General features: G+C 45.2%; 1 protein-coding gene across 1 annotated transcript; it reads left to right on the top strand.

Moving 5' to 3' along the window:
* Positions 1 to 209: 209 nt before the first annotated feature.
* LOC116372050 (beta-1,3-N-acetylglucosaminyltransferase manic fringe-like) lies at positions 210 to 16434 on the top strand. The gene is made up of 8 exons (XM_031821123.1): positions 210 to 1301; positions 8141 to 8186; positions 8374 to 8476; positions 9258 to 9411; positions 12465 to 12550; positions 13151 to 13316; positions 13663 to 13748; positions 15529 to 16434. Exons 1-8 carry the CDS (start codon positions 870 to 872, stop codon positions 15578 to 15580), a joined length of 1125 nt encoding a protein of 374 aa, XP_031676983.1. The 5' UTR covers positions 210 to 869; the 3' UTR covers positions 15581 to 16434.
* Positions 16435 to 18433: the final 1999 nt, after the last annotated feature.

Raw genomic sequence — 18433 nt, 5'->3', positions numbered from 1 at the left:
ACTGGTAGTGTCTCATCAGTTTCAAAAGCTGTCAGGAATTGTCTTTTCTATTTTACAATGTAGTTTTGGGGGGGATTCTTTAAAATGGTGAGTCCTAGCCTATGGATGGAGGCTCTGGAAGATGTGCACTGACTAGTGGAAGTGTCACTAAACGTTATTATTCATCAAACGTTATGTTACTTTCTGTTACAAATACAATGTTAAAATTGGTATGTGGATTAAAACAATAAAAACGTTACTAAATCCCAATGGGATTTAATGCGTCCTCTCTACTGTTAATTTGCCATTCAAATTACGCACGGTGCCTTTACCGAAGGGAAGAGGCGGAGTGGTTGCAGTGGTGAGTGAACGAATGAGACATATCTCCTCCCTTCCGCTGGCGCTGAAACTCGAGAGAGAAGTGACAGGTAGGAAGACCGTTGTGTAGCTACGAGACCAGACAGACTCACATAAGACAAGAATGTCAAACTCATGAAAGAAAATGGTTCATAGAAAAGTCGACAGTTGGTGAGAGAGACCGTTATAAAAGGAAGTTGCCAGAGAAATGCATATTAGTTTGAGAATACACTTTACAACTTCGATGTGGATAATTTCATATTAAGGTCACAATGAGTGGACAGCAAACTTTTTAAAACTTAAAATTGTCATAACAAAAATGAATTTATAGCCCATATAAAATACGTGGGGCAGTGTCAGAATGATTTGTCAACGGAAGGCGCTTGTCATTGGAGGATGATCACTAAATTAGATCAGAATACATGACAGAAGGAAGTTGTGGATGTGTTCAACGGGTCGAGACATAATACTCCCTTGATCACAGACACTTTCTATCCCTCTTCAAATCAAATAGCCTACAATCTCAGTTCATCATGCATAGAAGGAGGATGCTTCGGGCACTCCCTGTTTTTATATTAATGTTCTTCATCGTTTTAATCGTGGACTTTCAACTAAGGACGCGGAATCTCCACAAACTCAATTCTATTCACAATCCGTTCGGGGGAGACTTACTGCGCTCGATTCAAGAGACGCCTCTCTCCGCGGCAAAGGAGTCACCAAAGCCGGCCAAGTTTCCTCGACAACCCGCCGCTGTCTCTACTATGAACCAGACTGTTGGTGGCTTACAAGCGGAGATACAGAGAAGGAGAGACAAGTTGAGGGCTTTGGAACAGAGAAGGGTTGTCATCACTCCATCCCTGTTGAGGTTAACGGACATCTTCCTCGCGGTGAAGAGCACCGGGAGGTTCCATGGCACGCGCCTCTCTCTCCTCCTCGAGACGTGGATCTCCAAGACCAAGGAGCACGTGAGTGTGATTGATTGGTCCAGCACGTATTCATCAAAGTTTTTTAAAATGTTACCTAATGTTATAGGGTACTTTGACGGGGGACCATTCAATTATCAAGTAACATTGAACTTTTAGGGGATAAAGTAGCCTACAAATGTCAAAATACTCATATCACTGTCTTTTTGCTTTACTGTAGGCCTAGTTTAGAGTCATTTTATTGCAATAACCTAGATATCACTGATTAGTGACATGGGATAACCAATAGCCTCAACAGTCCCATTATGCACAGTTATCACATGGTAGGTGTGCAGTGGTAACATGGTAGGTGTACAGTGGTAACATGAGAATAGGTCTACAGTGGTAACATGGTAGGTGTGCAGTGGTAACATGGGAATAGCTCTACAGTGGTAACATGAGAACAGCTCTACAGTGGTAACATGGTTTGTGTACAGTGGTAACATGAGATTAGCTCTACAGTGGTAACATGGTAGGTGTACAGTGGTAACATGAGAATAGCTCTACAGTGGTAACATGGTATGTGTACAGTGGTAACATGGTAGGTGCACAGTGGTAACATGGTAGGTGCACAGTGGTAACATAGGAATAGGTCTACAGTTATTACATGGTAGGTGTACAGTGGTAACATGGTATGTGTACAGTGGTAACATGGTAGGTACACAGTGGTAACATGGTAGGTGCACAGTGGTAACATGGTAGGTGTACAGTGGTAACATGAGAATAGCTCTACAGTTATTACATGGTAGGTGCACAGTGGTAACATGGGAAGAGGTCTGCAGTTATTACATGGTAGGTGCACAGTGGTAACATGGTAGGTGTACAGTGGTAACATGGTAGGTGCACAGTGGTAACATGGGAAGAGGTCTACAGTTATTACATGGTAGGTGCACAGTGGTAACATGGGAAGAGGTCTGCAGTTATTACATGGTAGGTGCACAGTGGTAACATGGTAGGTGCACAGTGGTAACATGGTAGGTGCACAGTGGTAACATGGGAAGAGGTCTACAGTTATTACATGGTAGGTGTACAGTGGTAACATGAGAATAGCTCTACAGTTATTACATGGTAGGTGCACAGTGGTAACATGGTAGGTGTACAGTGGTAACATGGTAGGGGTACAGTGGTAACATGGTAGGTGCACAGTGGTAACATGGTAGGTGCACAGTGGTACCATGGTAGGTGCACAGTGGTAACATGGTAGGTGCACAGTGGTAACATGGTAGGTGCACAGTGGTAACATGAGAATAGCTCTACAGTTATTACATGGTAGGTGCACAGTGGTAACATGGTAGGTGCACAGTGGTAACATGGTAGGTGTACAGTGGTAACATGGGAAGGGGTCTACAGTTATTACATGGTAGGTAACCTAACAGTTATTGTTCAGTTCTTAGGGCCAGAGGGCCTGTTGATTGAGAAACACCTAATTTAGTCACTATGGCCCAACTCAGCTGGTCCTCTTCCTGTTTTGAACAGTCATGTTCTTTACAGAACAAAGCAGCACTTCCTACTTCACTACTTTCTACACTGAGTCAACATGACTGGCGCTTTTCACTATCAGACTGTGTATCAGAGTTATAGTGAAGCATATGTGAGGAGTAGTCTAGTAGTCCCATTGATGTTGTGTTAGGTTTGGCTGTATAGTAAGGGTAGCAAATTACCCACACGCACACGCATGCACGCACACACACACATGCACACATGCACGCACGCATACGCACACATACACGCACATACACACACACACACACACGCACACACGCACGCACGCACACACACACACACACATACACGCACATACACACACACACACACGCACGCACGCACACACATGCACACACACACGCACGCACGCAACCACGCACGCACAGATATACATGGGGTACTTTTTATTGTAAAAGTTGTCAAACACATACTTCATTGGCAGTTGGCACTTATCATTCCATGTTTGGTTCTCATAGACAGTGATAGTGTTCCCAATATATGTCTGGTTCTCATAGACAGTGATAGTGTTCCCAATACATGTCTGGTTCTTATAGACAGTGATAGTGTTCCCAATACATGTCTGGTTCTCATAGACAGTGATAGTGTTCCCAATACATGTCTGGTTCTCATAGACAGTGATAGTGTTCCCAATACATGTTTGGTTCTCATAGACAGTGATAGTGTTCCCAATACATGTTTGGTTCTCATAGACAGTGATAGTGTTCCCAATACATGTTTGGTTCTCATAGACAGTGATAGTGTTCCCAATACATGTTTGGTTCTCATAGACAGTGATAGTGTTCCCAATACATGTCTGGTTCTCATAGACAGTGATAGTGTTCCCAATACATGTTTGGTTCTCATAGACAGTGATAGTGTTCCCAATACATGTTTGGTTCTCATAGACAGTGATAGTGTTCCCAATACATGTTTGGTTCTCATAGACAGTGATAGTGTTCCCAATACATGTCTGGTTCTCATAGACAGTGATAGTGTTCCCAATACATGTTTGGTTCTCATAGACAGTGATAGTGTTCCCAATACATGTCTGGTTCTCATAGACAGTGATAGTGTTCCCAATACATGTCTGGTTCTCATAGACAGTGATAGTGTTCCCAATACATGTCTGGTTCTCATAGACAGTGATAGTGTTCCCAATACATGTCTGGTTCTCATAGACAGTGATAGTGTTCCCAATACATGTCTGGTTCTCATAGACAGTGATAGTGTTCCCAATACATGTCTGGTTCTCATAGACAATGATAGTGTTCCAATACATGTCTGGTTCTCATAGACAGTGATAGTGTTCCCAATACATGTTTAAAACACATTGTTCCACCCAGGTACCTAATTCCTCAAACTATGAGGCACATTTTATATGTGCCTTTTCTCTGAAGAAGTAGGCAAATGTCAGCGATTTCTTCAGGTCATAAAAATATCTCTACACTTTCTCATCAGCTAGTGATTCAGATGGACAGACAGGGTGACTCGTGGTTTGGTCCTCAGCAGATATTAACTTTAGTCTTAGTTTTAGAGAAGTGAAATCATCAGCTCTCTCTCTTTCACCCGTCTCTCTCTCTCTCTCTCTCTCTCTCTCTCTCTTTCACCCCCCCCCCCCCCCTCTCTCTCTCTCTCTCTCTCTCTCCCCCCCCTCTCTCTATTCAGCTGAGAGTCAGAACGGAAGCTCTGTAGAACCTCAGAGGAAATGTTTTCCCTCCAACAGTGTTGTCATGGCTACTATCCACAGATGATGTGTATATAGTCTAATGTTGCTTATTTTCGTTTCTTACAAGTGGAACTTTAACGCAAAGATTCTGGCTATTTGTTTTTCTCGACCCTAACACACACACACACACACACACACACACACACACACACACACACACACACACACACACACACACACACACACACACACACACACACACACACACACACACAGTTCTATGTTCTCTTCATAGACTTCCTGTTCTCAGATCAGTTTCCGTTTCAGCCTTGTTGCCGTGCGGCTGTGGCGTCACCCTGGCACAGACAGCAAACACACAGACACACACAGCATCCTGTAGTAGTGTTGTGTGTGTGTTGTGTTGTGTTGTGTTGTGTGTGTTGTGTTGTGTTGTGTGTGTGTGTGTCAAAACAATACAGCACAAAAGATCATCCATGTACTCCTGTCCATACTCCATTAGAAGAGACAGATGATTTAAAGTCACAGTAGTACACTGATACAGGACCCAGCTGCATTACACTCTATAGCTGCATTACACTCTATAGGAGAGAAATCTATAGGAGAGAAATCTATCCAGCTATGTTTTACAGCAGGAGTAAAAGAGACAGATTTATCCTCTCTCTCTCTCTCTCTCTCTCTCTCTCTCTCTCTCTCTCTCTCTCTCTCTCCCTCTCTCTCTCTCTCTCTCTCTCTCTCCCTCTCTCTCTCCCTCTCTCTCTCTCTCTCCCTCTCTCTCTCTCTCTCTCTCTCTCTCTCTCTCTCTCTCTCTGTCTCTCTCTCTCTCTCTCTCTCTCTCTCTCTCTCTCTCTCTCTCTCCCTCCCTCCCTCCCTCCCTCCCTCCCTCCCTCCCTCCCTCCCCCAGTCAACTCCCACTGTCTAGTTTACGAGCCACTGCCAGCCATCTTGGCTCTTCAGCCTCTTTAGCCCAGGCAGAATGATAGGGGCCTAGCGGACATTATGGAGCCGTGGTGCTGGTGCAGTTGCCTGACTTATGACTGTCAGGGAGGAAACTAATGACACAGGGCCTCTGGGTCCTGAGTCAAGCAGCGCCTCTTTTGGTTTCATCACCAGGGAATCGATCTGTGAATTACTCCTCCTTTGAACGAGTGATGGGATGGAGGGATGCGGAGGAGAAGAAAGAAAAATACCCACAGGGGGCTAGGGGGAGGAGAGGAAGAGGAGGGCTATAAAATGGCTGAAGGGAAGATTTAGAGGTAGCTATACTCAATATGAGAGGTAGAGGGAGGCTGTACTGTTGTTTCAATGGAGATAGATGGAGTGCAGATCACATGGGTGTGGGTGTGTGGGTGTGTGTGTGTGTTGTAGTGGGAAGACAGGGCTCTATGATAGATACATGCAGTTCATCTAGTGCACTAAAGCTATTAAGGCGATCACTTAGGTTAATGTAAAGCCGTGGGCAGGCACACACACACACACACACACACACACACACACACACACACACACACACACACACACACACACACACAAACACCATCACACACACACAGAGAGAATGAGAGATAGGGAGAGAAGGAGAGAGAGAGATATCAGGAGGAGAGGAGCTGCTCTATTATATTACACCCCGTGGTGAATTACACCCCGTAAAACACTGTTTTATCCCCCCAGAGGCTACTCTATTATATTACACCCCGTGGTGAATTACACCCCGTAAAACACTGTTTTATCCCCCCAGAGGCTACTCTATTATATTACACCCCGTGGTGAATTACACCCCGTAAAACACTGTTTTATCCCCCCAGAGGCTACTCTATTATATTACACCCCGTGGTGAATTACACCCCGTAAAACACTGTTTTATCCCCCCAGAGGCTACTCTATTATATTACACCCCGTGGTGAATTACACCCCGTAAAACACTGTTTTATCCCCCAGAGGCTGCTCTAGGATACGTCCCAAATGCCATCCTATTCCCTACATAGTGCACTATATTCAGAATAGGGTGCCATTTGGGACGGTCCTGTCACCTCAGGAGGAGTTTTATAGCTTAACTGTAATGGTTTGATAATGCTTAGGAGAGAGTTGAAACAGACACACATCCTCGTCTTGCTATCTCTTCTCTCTCAGATGAAAGAGTACCAGACACTGAGGGAACAACACCCATCTCCACCCTCTCCCTCTCCTATCTTCCCTCGGTCCCCCTTTCACTCCCTGTACTCCACCCCCATCACTTCCTATGGAAGATTGGATCAGCAGTCAGTCACTGTCCATATCAGTGTGTGTGTGTGTGTGTGTGTGTGTGTGTGTGTGTGAGAGAGAGAGAGACTGTGTGTGTGCTTCCATTGGCAGTCATACACTGTGGATGATATTAGAGTGGGAGCCCACTGATAGGGCTCTTCTACACTACCTGACCAAAAGTATGCGGACACCTGCTCATTGAACATCTTATTACAAAATCATGGGCATTAATATGGAGTTAGTCTCCCCTTTGCTGCTATAACAGCCTCCACTCTTCTGGGAAGGCTTTCAGCCACAAGAACATTAGTGAGGTTGGGCACTGATGTTGAGCGATTAGGCCTGGCTCCCAGTCGGCGTTCCAATTCATTCCAAAGGTGGGGGGTTGAGGTCAGGGCTCTGTGCAGGCCAGTCAAGTTCTTCCACACCGATCTCAACAAACCACTTCTGTATGGACCTCGCTTTGTGCACGTGGGCATTGTCATGCTGAAACAGGAAAGGGCCTTCCCCAAACTGTTGCCACAATGTTGGAAGCACAGAATTGTCTAGAATGTCATTGTATGCTGTAGTGTTAAGATTTCCCTTCACTGGAACTATGGGTCCTAGCCCGAACCATGAAAAACAGCCCCAGACCATTATTCCTCCTCCAACAAACTTTACAGTTGGCACTATTGGGGCAGGTAGCGTTCTTCTGGCATCCCCCAGATTATTTTGTCGGACTGTCAGCAACGGATGTGGCTGAAATAGCCGAATCCACAAATTTGAAGGGGTGTCCACATACTTTTCTATATATAACGTATCTGTAGTTTCAGTGGTTGCTGTTGTTGCTAGTTGTGACCAACAGAGGTCAGTGGTGGACCAGCTACACAGTGCTGTACTACTGTAGGGAAATAGAAATAGATAGCATGCCGTTTAGATCACTGAGTCTGTTAGAGAGAGAGAGAGAGAGAGAGAGAGAGAGAGAGAACTAGCTTTCTGAATCTACAGAGGAAGTGTTGGGAGCAGAAGTCAAGGCTTTGTCATCTCCCAATGGGAGGGTAGTGCTGCTGTGTCACACTGTCTTCAATGTAATGGCAGCGAGGGTCAAAGGTTCAAGTGGGTCTGTGACTGTGTGTGTGTGCATGTCTTCCCTCTAGCTAATGGTGCAGCCTGTTTCTGTCAGTAGTAATCTGTCCTCCATTATTTTGCTTCGTGTGTGTGCCGTGTGGGGGGGCTGTCTGTGTGAGGGGGTGTCTGTGTGTATATGTGTGTGTGTGGGGTATGTGTGTGTGTGTGTGGGGTGTGTGTATGTGTGGGGTGTGTGTGTGTGTGTGTGGGGTGTGTGTGTGTGTGTGTGTGTGTGTGTGTGTGTGTGTGGGCGGGGGGGGGGGGTGTGTGTGTGTGTGTGGGGGGTGTGTGTGTGTGTGTGTTATATCTCTCTCTCCTCCTTCTCTAGACGTTCATCTTTACAGACACGGAGGATGAAGACATCAACTCCAGAGGTAGGTCTTCAGCTCCACCAATCACAAGCAAGGAGAGACTTGTTGTATTAACAGTTGTAATGATTAATAGTGATAGTTGTTTATTAGACAACAGTTCCAGTTTTAATCTCATTTAAGTCTCATGTCAGAGTGTTGTAAAATGAACACATTGATAGGTGCTCTGACTGAAATTCTTTTTTACATACAGGTTACAATGTGATTGTGACAGATTGTCCGTCGGACCACAGTCACCAGGCTCTGTCCTGTAAGATGTCTGCTGAATATGACCACTTTATGGCCTCCGATAAGAAGTGAGTGACCAGCCCAACCTACCACTTTACAGGGCACAGATAGTCTATCACTTTACAGAGCACAGATAGACTATCACTTTACAGGACACAGATAGTCTATCACTTTACAGGGCACAGATAGTCTATCACTTTACAGGGCACAGATAGTCTATCACTTTACAGGGCACAGATAGTCTATCACTTTACAGGGCACAGATAGTCTATCACTTTACAGGGCACAGGTAGACTATCACTTTACAGGGCATAGATAGACTATCACTTTACAGGACATAGATAGACTATCACTTTACAGGACATAGAGAGACTATCACTTTACAGGACATAGATAGACTATCACTTTACAGGACATAGAGAGACTATCACTTTACAGGGCACAGATAGACTATCACTTTACAGGACACAGATAGTCTATCACTTTACAGGGCACAGATAGTCTATCACTTTACAGGGCACAGATAGTCTATCACTTTACAGGGCACAGGTAGACTATCACTTTACAGGGCATAGATAGACTATCACTTTACAGGGCATAGAGAGACTATCACTTTACAGGACATAGAGATCGCGTTAAAAAGTAGAAGTTGTAAATTCCCAGACATTTTTATGAACATTTTGTACGAAACTATAGGGTTTGACTTCAAGCCTGATAGAAGAAAGGGCAGAGACAAGGTCCCAGTGTTTAGTTTGGAATCAAGCCTAGGTTGTAATTAGAACAGAGGAAAGGGATCAACTGTTCACTTCAGTTTGGAACCGATTCCTATGTTGTCCCCTCTCCTTCCAGGTGGCTGTGTCATGTTGACGATGATAACTACGTGAATCCTGGAGCTCTTCTCTCGCTGCTCTCAGCCTTCCCCCAAGATGGTGATGTCTACGTGGGCAAGCCTAGCCTCAACCACCCCATCAAGGCCCATGAACTACTGGAGAGCAACAAGACAGTACGCTCCCACCATGCACTGCATAGAGCCGAAAGCTATATTCCAATGAACAATACAATGCTTTGTTCTCGTGGGATGTTAAAGATACGTTTGAGAACTTTGGGGCCTACTAAGTAGTCTCTAAACCTCCCACTTTGGGCTGGATGTGTCAATGTGTAGTTCATACATGCACAATGTACGACCAAAATGACTGTCTTACGTCAATTAGTCACAAAATCCCCTAGTTTTAAACATTTCAATAAACATAACCCTAACCCACGTGGGCCAGCCCTCTAGTATTTCATGTTCCAGCCAATGAGCTTCAGCCCCTCGCCATTTGAGTGGCAGCTAGCAAGATGCAGAGCGAGAGAGAGACCATATCTGCACATAATGAGCCGTAGTTTCGCACATTTTTAGGGGACCCCTTTTGGCTTATGGACAGTACTTTCAGAACTACTATCTGAAAAGTACCGGATAATCTCTTTAAGTAGTATGTTACTGTGGCCACTGGAATGTGTCTTTTTGTCTCCCTTCCTGAGGGGGTCACTGATATATTTGACCGTTTGATGCCAAGATGGTTACCATGGGAATTCTCAACCTCAAACAGAGTTGGCCAAGCACTATAAATTATTCAAGTCATTCCACATCTCTCCTCTTTCAATTCACTTCTCATCAGGAATGGAGGGATGGAAGGACGAAGGGATGATTGTAGATCCATCCATTCATGGGGTTTTAGTCACTGTGGAGTGTTTTTCTAACCAGAGGGTTGATTGGTGATTGGCATGTTATTGGTTATTGATCTAAGAACCATGTCATCAAGTGGACATGTCAAAGACACCCCAGGGGATAGGCTGTCAACCAGCAGGATCGGTCGATTCGATTGGTTTAGAAACAGACATGCTCACACTAGTTAAACGTGTGTCTTGTATGTGTGTGTGTGAGTAAGTGTGTGTCTCATTTACAGTAGATTGAATGACTGTATTGAGCCCAAGTGTATCTTGGTTCCTGAGTGTCTCTCTCTCTCTCTCTCTCTCTCTCCCTCTCTCCCTCTCTCTCTCCTCCTCCTCCTCCTCCTCCCTGGTTAGAGAGTAGATTTAGCATTGACAGTAGGACAGGCCTCAGACTCCCTAGAGAAAGGGAACACAAGGTCAGAGGAGATGAGGATGAGAGGAGGGGAGGAGAGGGGGACTCCAGAGAGGGAGGAGGAGAGGACCTTGGGAGAATGATGATACACATACCTGTTGTGATTTACACTGCTGTCACGGCAACCGATACAAATCAAATCAAATGTTATTTGTCACAAGCTCTGAATACAACAGGTACAACCTTACAACCTTTCAGTGAAATGCTTACTTACAAGCCCTTAACCAAAAATTCAGTTGTAAGAAAAACACCTACAAAAAGAAAGAGAGAAATGTAACAAATAATTAGAGCAGCATTAAAATAGCAGTAGCGAGGCTATATACAGGGGCTACTGGCACAGGGTCAATGTGCCACCGGTTAGTCCAGGTAATTGAGGTAATATGAACATGTAGATAGAGTTATTGAAGTGACTATGCATAGGTAATAACAGAGAGTAGCAGCAGGGTAAATGGGGGGCAATGTAAATAGTCTGGATAGCCATTTGATTAGATGTTCAGGAGTCTTATGGCTTGTGGGTAGAAGCTGCTTAGAAGCCTCTTGGACCTAGACTTGGTGCTCCGGTACCGCTTACCATGTGGTAGCAGAGAGAACAGTCTATGACTAGAGTGTCTGGAGTCTTTGACAATTTTTGGGTGGCAGGAAGCTTGGCCCCGGTGATGTACTGGGTCGTACCCCTCGATCTCCGAGCAGTTGCCGTACCAGGCAGTGATGCAACCAGCCAGGGTGCTCTCGATGGTGCAGCTGTAGAACCTTTTGAGGATCTGCCAAATGTTTTCAGTCTCCTGGGGGGGAATAGGTGATGTCATGCCCTCTTCTGCTGTGTTTGGACCATGTTAGTTTGTTGGTGATGTGGACACCAAGAAACTTGAATCTCTCAACCTGCTCCACTACTTAACCTGCTCCACTACTCAACCTGCTCCACTACTCAACCTGCTCCACTACTCAACCTGCTCCACTGCTCAACCTGCTCCACTGCTCAACCTGCTCCACTACTCAACCTGCTCCACTACTCAACCTGCTCCACTACTCAACCTGCTCCACTACTCAACCTGCTCCACTGCTCAACCTGCTCCACTGCTCAACCTGCTCCACTACTCAACCTGCTCCACTACTCAACCTGCTCCACTACTCAACCTGCTCCACTACTCAACCTGCTCCACTGCTCAACCTGCTCCACTGCTCAACCTGCTCCACTACTCAACCTGCTCCACTACTCAACCTGCTCCACTACTCAACCTGCTCCACTGCTCAACCTGCTCCACTACTCAACCTGCTCCACTGCTCAACCTGCTCCACTACTCAACCTGCTCCACTACTCAATCTGCTCCACTACTCAACCTGCTCCACTACTCAACCTGCTCCACTACTCAACCTGCTCCACTACTCAACCTGCTCCACTACAGCCCCGTCGATGAGATACACAACAACTCCCACCATCTGATTTTCAGGACAAATACCAGACAAATAACAGATATATTGTCCGTTTGACAAATGCTACACAAATATAAACATACACGATCTCCTTGCTAATCACTTACAAGGTAAATAGCACACAAAATATGTCAGTACTTTTAGAAATGCTTAAAAGTAGCATATGCCAGACTCATAGCAAAGTGAGTCAGAGAGAACTGAGAAAGTCTCTCGTTGTAAGTACATCACAGAATAAGCTGAGTTTGAGGGAAACTGAGGACACAGAGAGAGTTGTATCATCGTTGTGGATGGAGGGAGTTTCCTCCACCTGTTCTAGCACATCAACCTTTACATGGTTCATTCTGTCTGGAAGGTGGAAGTCTCTGCTCTGTTCATGTCTTGTATTGAAGCTAACTGTTCCAAAGAGAGGTGCCGTTCTGCTGGGTGATTGACTGTGTGTGTTCCTCTGGAAAGAGGTGCTGTTCTGCTTGGTGATTGGCTGTGTGTATTCTTCTTTCTAGAAAGAAGTGCAGTTCTGGTTTGCCACGGGAGGAGCAGGCTTCTGTCTGAGTCGCAGACTAGCTGAGAAGATGGCTCCATGGGCTAGGTGAGGAGTGTGTGTGTGTCTGTGTATGAGTGTGTGTGTGTGTCTGTGTATGAGTGTGTGTGTGTTTGGGTCAAGAGGGAACTCTAGTCCATGAGAACAGGTGTGTGTGTAGGGGTTTGTCTCTGTGAAAGATGGAGAGTCAGAGAGTGTACATTATATATGTGAATGTATGTGACAGTGTGTGTTGGGTCATTGGACATACAGTCTGTGTTTATGCTTGTCTTTATGTGACAGTGTGTGTTGGGTCATTGGACATACAGTCTGTATATATGCTTGTCTTTATGTGACAGTGTGTGTTGGGTCATTGGACATACAGTCTGTATATATGCTTGTCTTTATGTGACAGTGTGTGTTGGGTCATTGGACATACAGTCTGTATATATGCTTGTCTTTATGTGACAGTGTGTGTTGGGTCATTGGACATACAGTCTGTATATATGCTTGTCTTTGTGTGACAGTGTGTGTTGGGTCATTGGACATACAGTCTGTGTTTATGCTTGTCTTTATGTGACTGTATGTGTGACAGTCCGGTCTGGGTTTGAGTCATTGTGGGTGTATCTATATCTGACTCTGTGTGTGTGTGTGTATCTGTGTGTCTAGTGGTCCCAGGTTTGAGCAGACGTCAGCAGTGATCCGTCTGCCAGATGACTGTACAGTAGGATTCATCGTAGAGAGAAGACTGGGGATATCCATGGTCCACAGTTCAATGTTCCACTCTCACCTGGAGAACCTGCTACTGCTGACACCCAGCAATATACCTCTACAGGTCAGGCACGCACACACGCACACGCACACACACACACACACACACACACACACACACACACACACACACACACACACACACACACACACACACACACACACACACACACACACACACACACACACACACACACACACACACACACACCTAGCAATATACCTCTACAGGTCAAGCACGCACGCATGCACACACACACACACACACACACACACACACACACACACACACACACACACACACACACACACACATGGATGTACGAACGCACACATACACACACAAATCATTTCTGCCTCATGTAATGTGTTTTCTCTCCTCTAAGTTGTATGGTGTGTGTTCTCTCTAGGTGACTCTTAGTTATGGGCTGTTTGAGAACAAGATGAACAGTGTAGAGCTGAATAGACTCTTCTCCAAGGAGGATGATCCCTCCAGGTCAGTACCAACCTGTCCTCAGGATAAGAAACCTTGACAGAAACCACGCCAGGGTTGCAATATGCCAGTAACGTTCCCAGAAATCCCTTTCCACAAATCCTGGTTGCTGGATTATGGAATTCCTTGCTTATTCCCTCCTGATTCCTGTCGTTTTACAACCGGGATTTCTGGAAAACGTTTGGTAAAGTTACCAGTATCCTGCAACACAACACCAGACTCTAGAGGGGGAGATCCTTCTTCTCTGCCTGCTGGGGTTCAACAAGTCCCAACATTTATAATAGAACAGAGACATTGTTGTGGTAGCTATGTGCTGTACATATAGGTAGGGGTAAAGTTACCAGTATCCTGCAACACAACACCAGACTCTAGAGGGGGAGATCCTTCTTCTCTGCCTGCTGGGGTTCAACAAGTCCCAACATTTATAATAGAACAGAGACATTGTTGTGGTAGCTATGTGCTGTACATATAGGTAGGGGTAAAGTTACCAGTATCCTGCAACACAACACCAGACTCTAGAGGGGGAGATCCTTCTTCTCTGCCTGCTGGGGTTCAACAAGTCCCAACATTTATAATAGAACAGAGACATTGTTGTGGTAGCTATGTGCTGTACATATAGGTAGGGGTAAAGTTACCAGTATCCTGCAACACAACACCAGACTCTAGAGGGGGAGATCCTTCTTCTCTGCCTGCTGGGGTTCAACAAGTCCCAACATTTATAATAGAACAGAGACATTGTTGTGGTAGCTATGTGCTGTACATATAGGTAGGGGTAAAGTTACCAGTATCCTGCAACACAACACCAGACTCTAGAGGGGGAGATCCTTCTTCTCTGCCTGCTGGGGTTCAACAAGTCCCAACATTTATAATAGAACAGAGACATTGTTGTGGTAGCTATGTGCTGTACATATAGGTAGGGGTAAAGTTACCAGTATCCTGCAACACAACACCAGACTCTAGAGGGGGAGATCCTTCTTCTCTGCCTGCTGGGGTTCAACAAGTCCCAACATTTATAATAGAACAGAGACATTGTTGTGGTAGCTATGTGCTGTACATATAGGTAGGGGTAAAGTTACCAGTATCCTGCAACACAACACCAGACTCTAGAGGGGGAGATCCTTCTTCTCTGCCTGCTGGGGTTCAACAAGTCCCAACATTTATAATAGAACAGAGACATTGTTGTGGTAGCTATGTGCTGTACATATAGGTAGGGGTAAAGTTACCAGGCAACAGGATAGACAATAGGAAGTGGCAGCAGCGTATGTGGTGAGTGTGAACGTGTGTATGTGTGTGTGTATGTGTGTGTGTGAGTGTATGTGTGTGTGTGTGAGTGTATGTGTGTGTGTGTGAGTGTATGTGTGTGTGGCATCAGTGTGCATGTAATGTGTGTGGGCATTTGTAGTGTGTGTATATAAGGTATGTGTGTGTGTGTGTGTATATACGGTATATGTGTGTGTGTGTATATACGGTATGCGTGTGTGTGTTGGTGTGTCAGTGTAAGTATGTGTGAGTGTGTGTGCGTAGAGTCCGTGCGAGTGAGTTAGTTTAAAAAAGGATCAATGCAGGTAGTCCGGATAGCCAGTCTGGTTTAGCAGCCTCATGGTTCGGGGGTAGACGCTGTCCAGGGTCCTGGTAAGGCTTGTCATGTATATGCATGTGCCCTTTACAGATGCTGTAAAAAGAACAATCATCTCACTTGTCGATTCAATGTTCATTCACTGTATTTCTGTACGTTTAATAATGACATATTTCGTCATATTGAATGTTCTGTCATTCTTTACAGGTTTAAGACGGTCCACTGTCTACTCTATCCACTGACCAGCTGGTGCCCTTGAAGACTCCAGCTCCCAGCAGCACCTGTGCCTCCTGAGACTTTCCCAAATGGTGTCAGCACTTCCTGGATTCTCTGGGTGTGTCTCAATAATCTCTCTTTTCTCCTGAAGTGTACACTCGTTTACTACTTCCAACCAATCTAAAAGTGATGGGTTGGTCGAGGTATGGCGTAGTGGGAGTTTCACCCTTGCGTCTTACCCCGGTCATTAACTTTGAAATCAGTGTACAAACTTTGGGAGCAAGGAGAGATAATTGGGACACGGCCCTGGTTTTACATGGAAATAACAGGGACGACAAGCACTAGTCTGGTGCAGAATGCAGCCTACACTTCCTGTAGCCTATCAACTTATTCTAGGAGTTCTAGGAGCCCTTACCAAGACTAGGAGCCCTCCAGAGCCCTTACCAAGACTAGGAGCCCTCCAGAGCCCTTAACAAGACTAGGAGCCCTCCAGAGCCCTTACCAAGACAGCACTTGCATCATTTATTTGCAGGTGTGTATATTTGTTGAACAGAGACCAAAATAATTATGAATATACTTTATTTTATAGATTTGTAAAACTTCTTATGATGACCTCTGGTGAAACTCACTGCTGTAAAATATCTGCCATTTTTTTAAATCTGTTTTTTTATGAAAACGGTTTTGAAATAGTTGGAAAGGCGTGTTTTTATTTAATTTTGACACCTTGTTTAACTTTAAAAGTGTATTGACGTCCCAGTCTGGGCATCTGTACATAGTTCCTGGTTTCTGCAAAGCCTGAAAGAATCAACATGGTTTACACAGCCTTGAAGGAGAGGTGTGTGTGGAGCTTCTTTGTGTGTACTGGAGATACAGTGTGTGTGTGTGTGTGTGTGTGTGTGTGTGTGAGACAAGGAGTGTGTCAAACGGAGTGTGTGGGGGGGGGGGGCTTAAGCGGAGAAATTATATTAAAATCTATACATTACTAGTATTCTTTTTTTTAATGAAGCCCAGCTCATTAGGCCCCTGGACAATGTGAGGCCTCAGGCAAATTCCCTCTTCTGCCTAATGGTAAGTCTGCCATTGCAGACGGCACACACCACAACCACTTCAGATTCTGTGAGGCTATGAGCAATGATTTAGGCCAGTGTGTGTGTGTGTGTGTGTGTGTCATATGAAGGAGAGTGAGTAGATCTGAGCTACAGATGACAGGCGTGATTCGCTGGGTCGTAGCGGTTCAGGATTCTCAGAGGACTGAGAGGGATACAGGGAATCGGTGAAGGGTTAAATAAGATTGGGGATTGTGATTGACAGTCTGTGTGTGTTCTCAGTGTGTGTACTCTCTGTGTGTCTATCTCCAGTGGTGCATGGACACCACTCTTCCCCCATGTTCTCCCAGAGGTATACACAGAAACAGTGAGGGGTGTACTCAACCGTCACCTCAAGGCCACACACTCCTGTGTGTGTGTGTGTGTGTGTGTTTGTGTGTATGTATCTCTGTGTGTGTATCTCTCTGTTTCTGTGTGTGTGTGTGTGTGTTTGTGTATCTCTCTGTTTCTGTGTGTGTGTTAATATGTGTATCACTCTGTGTGTGTGTGTGTGTGTGTGTGTGTGTGTGTTAATATGTGTATCTCTCTGTTTCTGTGTGTGTGTTTCACCAAGGAGAAGGGACTTACTCTCCACAGTATGACTCATATCCTCCCTGGTCTCAGAGGTGGCGTGACATCATGACAGTCCCATGTAGCTCAGTTAGTAGAGCAGGGTGCTTGCAACACCAGGGTTGTGGGTTTGATTCCCACGGGGGACCAGGAGGAAAATGTATTCACTCACTACTGTAAGTAACTCTGGATGAGACCGTCTGCTAAATGACCACAGTGTGAAATGTTAGGAACTGAAACAAGCGTGTGTGTGTGATGCACAGAGATACTATAAAAAGTGTGTACTGGTACTCTATAAAAGGCAGCGATTGGCCCACTGTAGGGATAAAATGGACCCAGGCTGTGATAGTTGGAGTGCAGCACTCACTGTTGTGTTTGTGTTGCTCTCAGCGCTGCAGTTTCATCTTCTGTCTCATAAAACTGCTATACAGGATTCTGAAAGGTTGTCAGGGAGAGAATAGAGTTGCCCTGGGTCTCAACGAATGCCAATGTTCCATTTGAGACCTCTCTAGACCTTTCTACATCCCCCGGCTGAGCGGAGTGTGTCTGGAGAGAACGACTGAACAAAGATATTCTCATCTCTTAGTATTTGTGTATCCACTGACCCTAACTAATCAACAATTCCAAGCCTATACTGTTGTTTAAAGAAGAATGGGGAACAAGACAGAATGGGACATTTTTTGCACACTTTTGTTTATATCCCTGTTTGTGAGCATTTGCCCAGATAATCCATCCACCTGACAGATGTGGCATATCAAGAAGCTGATTCAACAGCATGATCATTACACGGGTGCACCTCGTGCTGGGGACAATAAAAGGCCACTTTAAAATGTGCAGTTTTGTTACACAACACCACAGATGTCTCAAGTTGAGGGAGCGTGTAATTGGCTGACTGCAGGAATGTCCACCAGAGCTGTTGCCAGATAATTATATGTTTATTCTTTATTTACAATAAGCCGCCTCCAAAATCGTTTTAGAGAATTTGGCAGTACTTTCATCAGTACTTTCATTAGGCAGTACTTTCATCAGTACTTTCATTTCATGTAACCTCGCCAGCCCAGGACCTCCACATCCGGCTTCTTCACCAGCGGGGTCGTCTGAGACCAGCCACCCGGACAGCTGATCAAACTGTGGGTTTGATGACAGCTGGTCAAACTGTGGGTTTGATGACAGCTGATCAAACTGTGGGTTTGATGACAGCTGATCAAACTGGGTTTGATGACAGCTGATCAAACTGTGGG

The sequence above is a fragment of the Oncorhynchus kisutch genome, unplaced genomic scaffold (assembly GCF_002021735.2).
Source record: "Oncorhynchus kisutch isolate 150728-3 unplaced genomic scaffold, Okis_V2 scaffold3873, whole genome shotgun sequence".
NCBI lineage: Eukaryota > Metazoa > Chordata > Actinopteri > Salmoniformes > Salmonidae > Oncorhynchus > Oncorhynchus kisutch.
The sequence above is the reverse complement of the archived record's forward strand: the minus strand, read 5'-3'. Positions and strand labels throughout refer to the sequence as shown.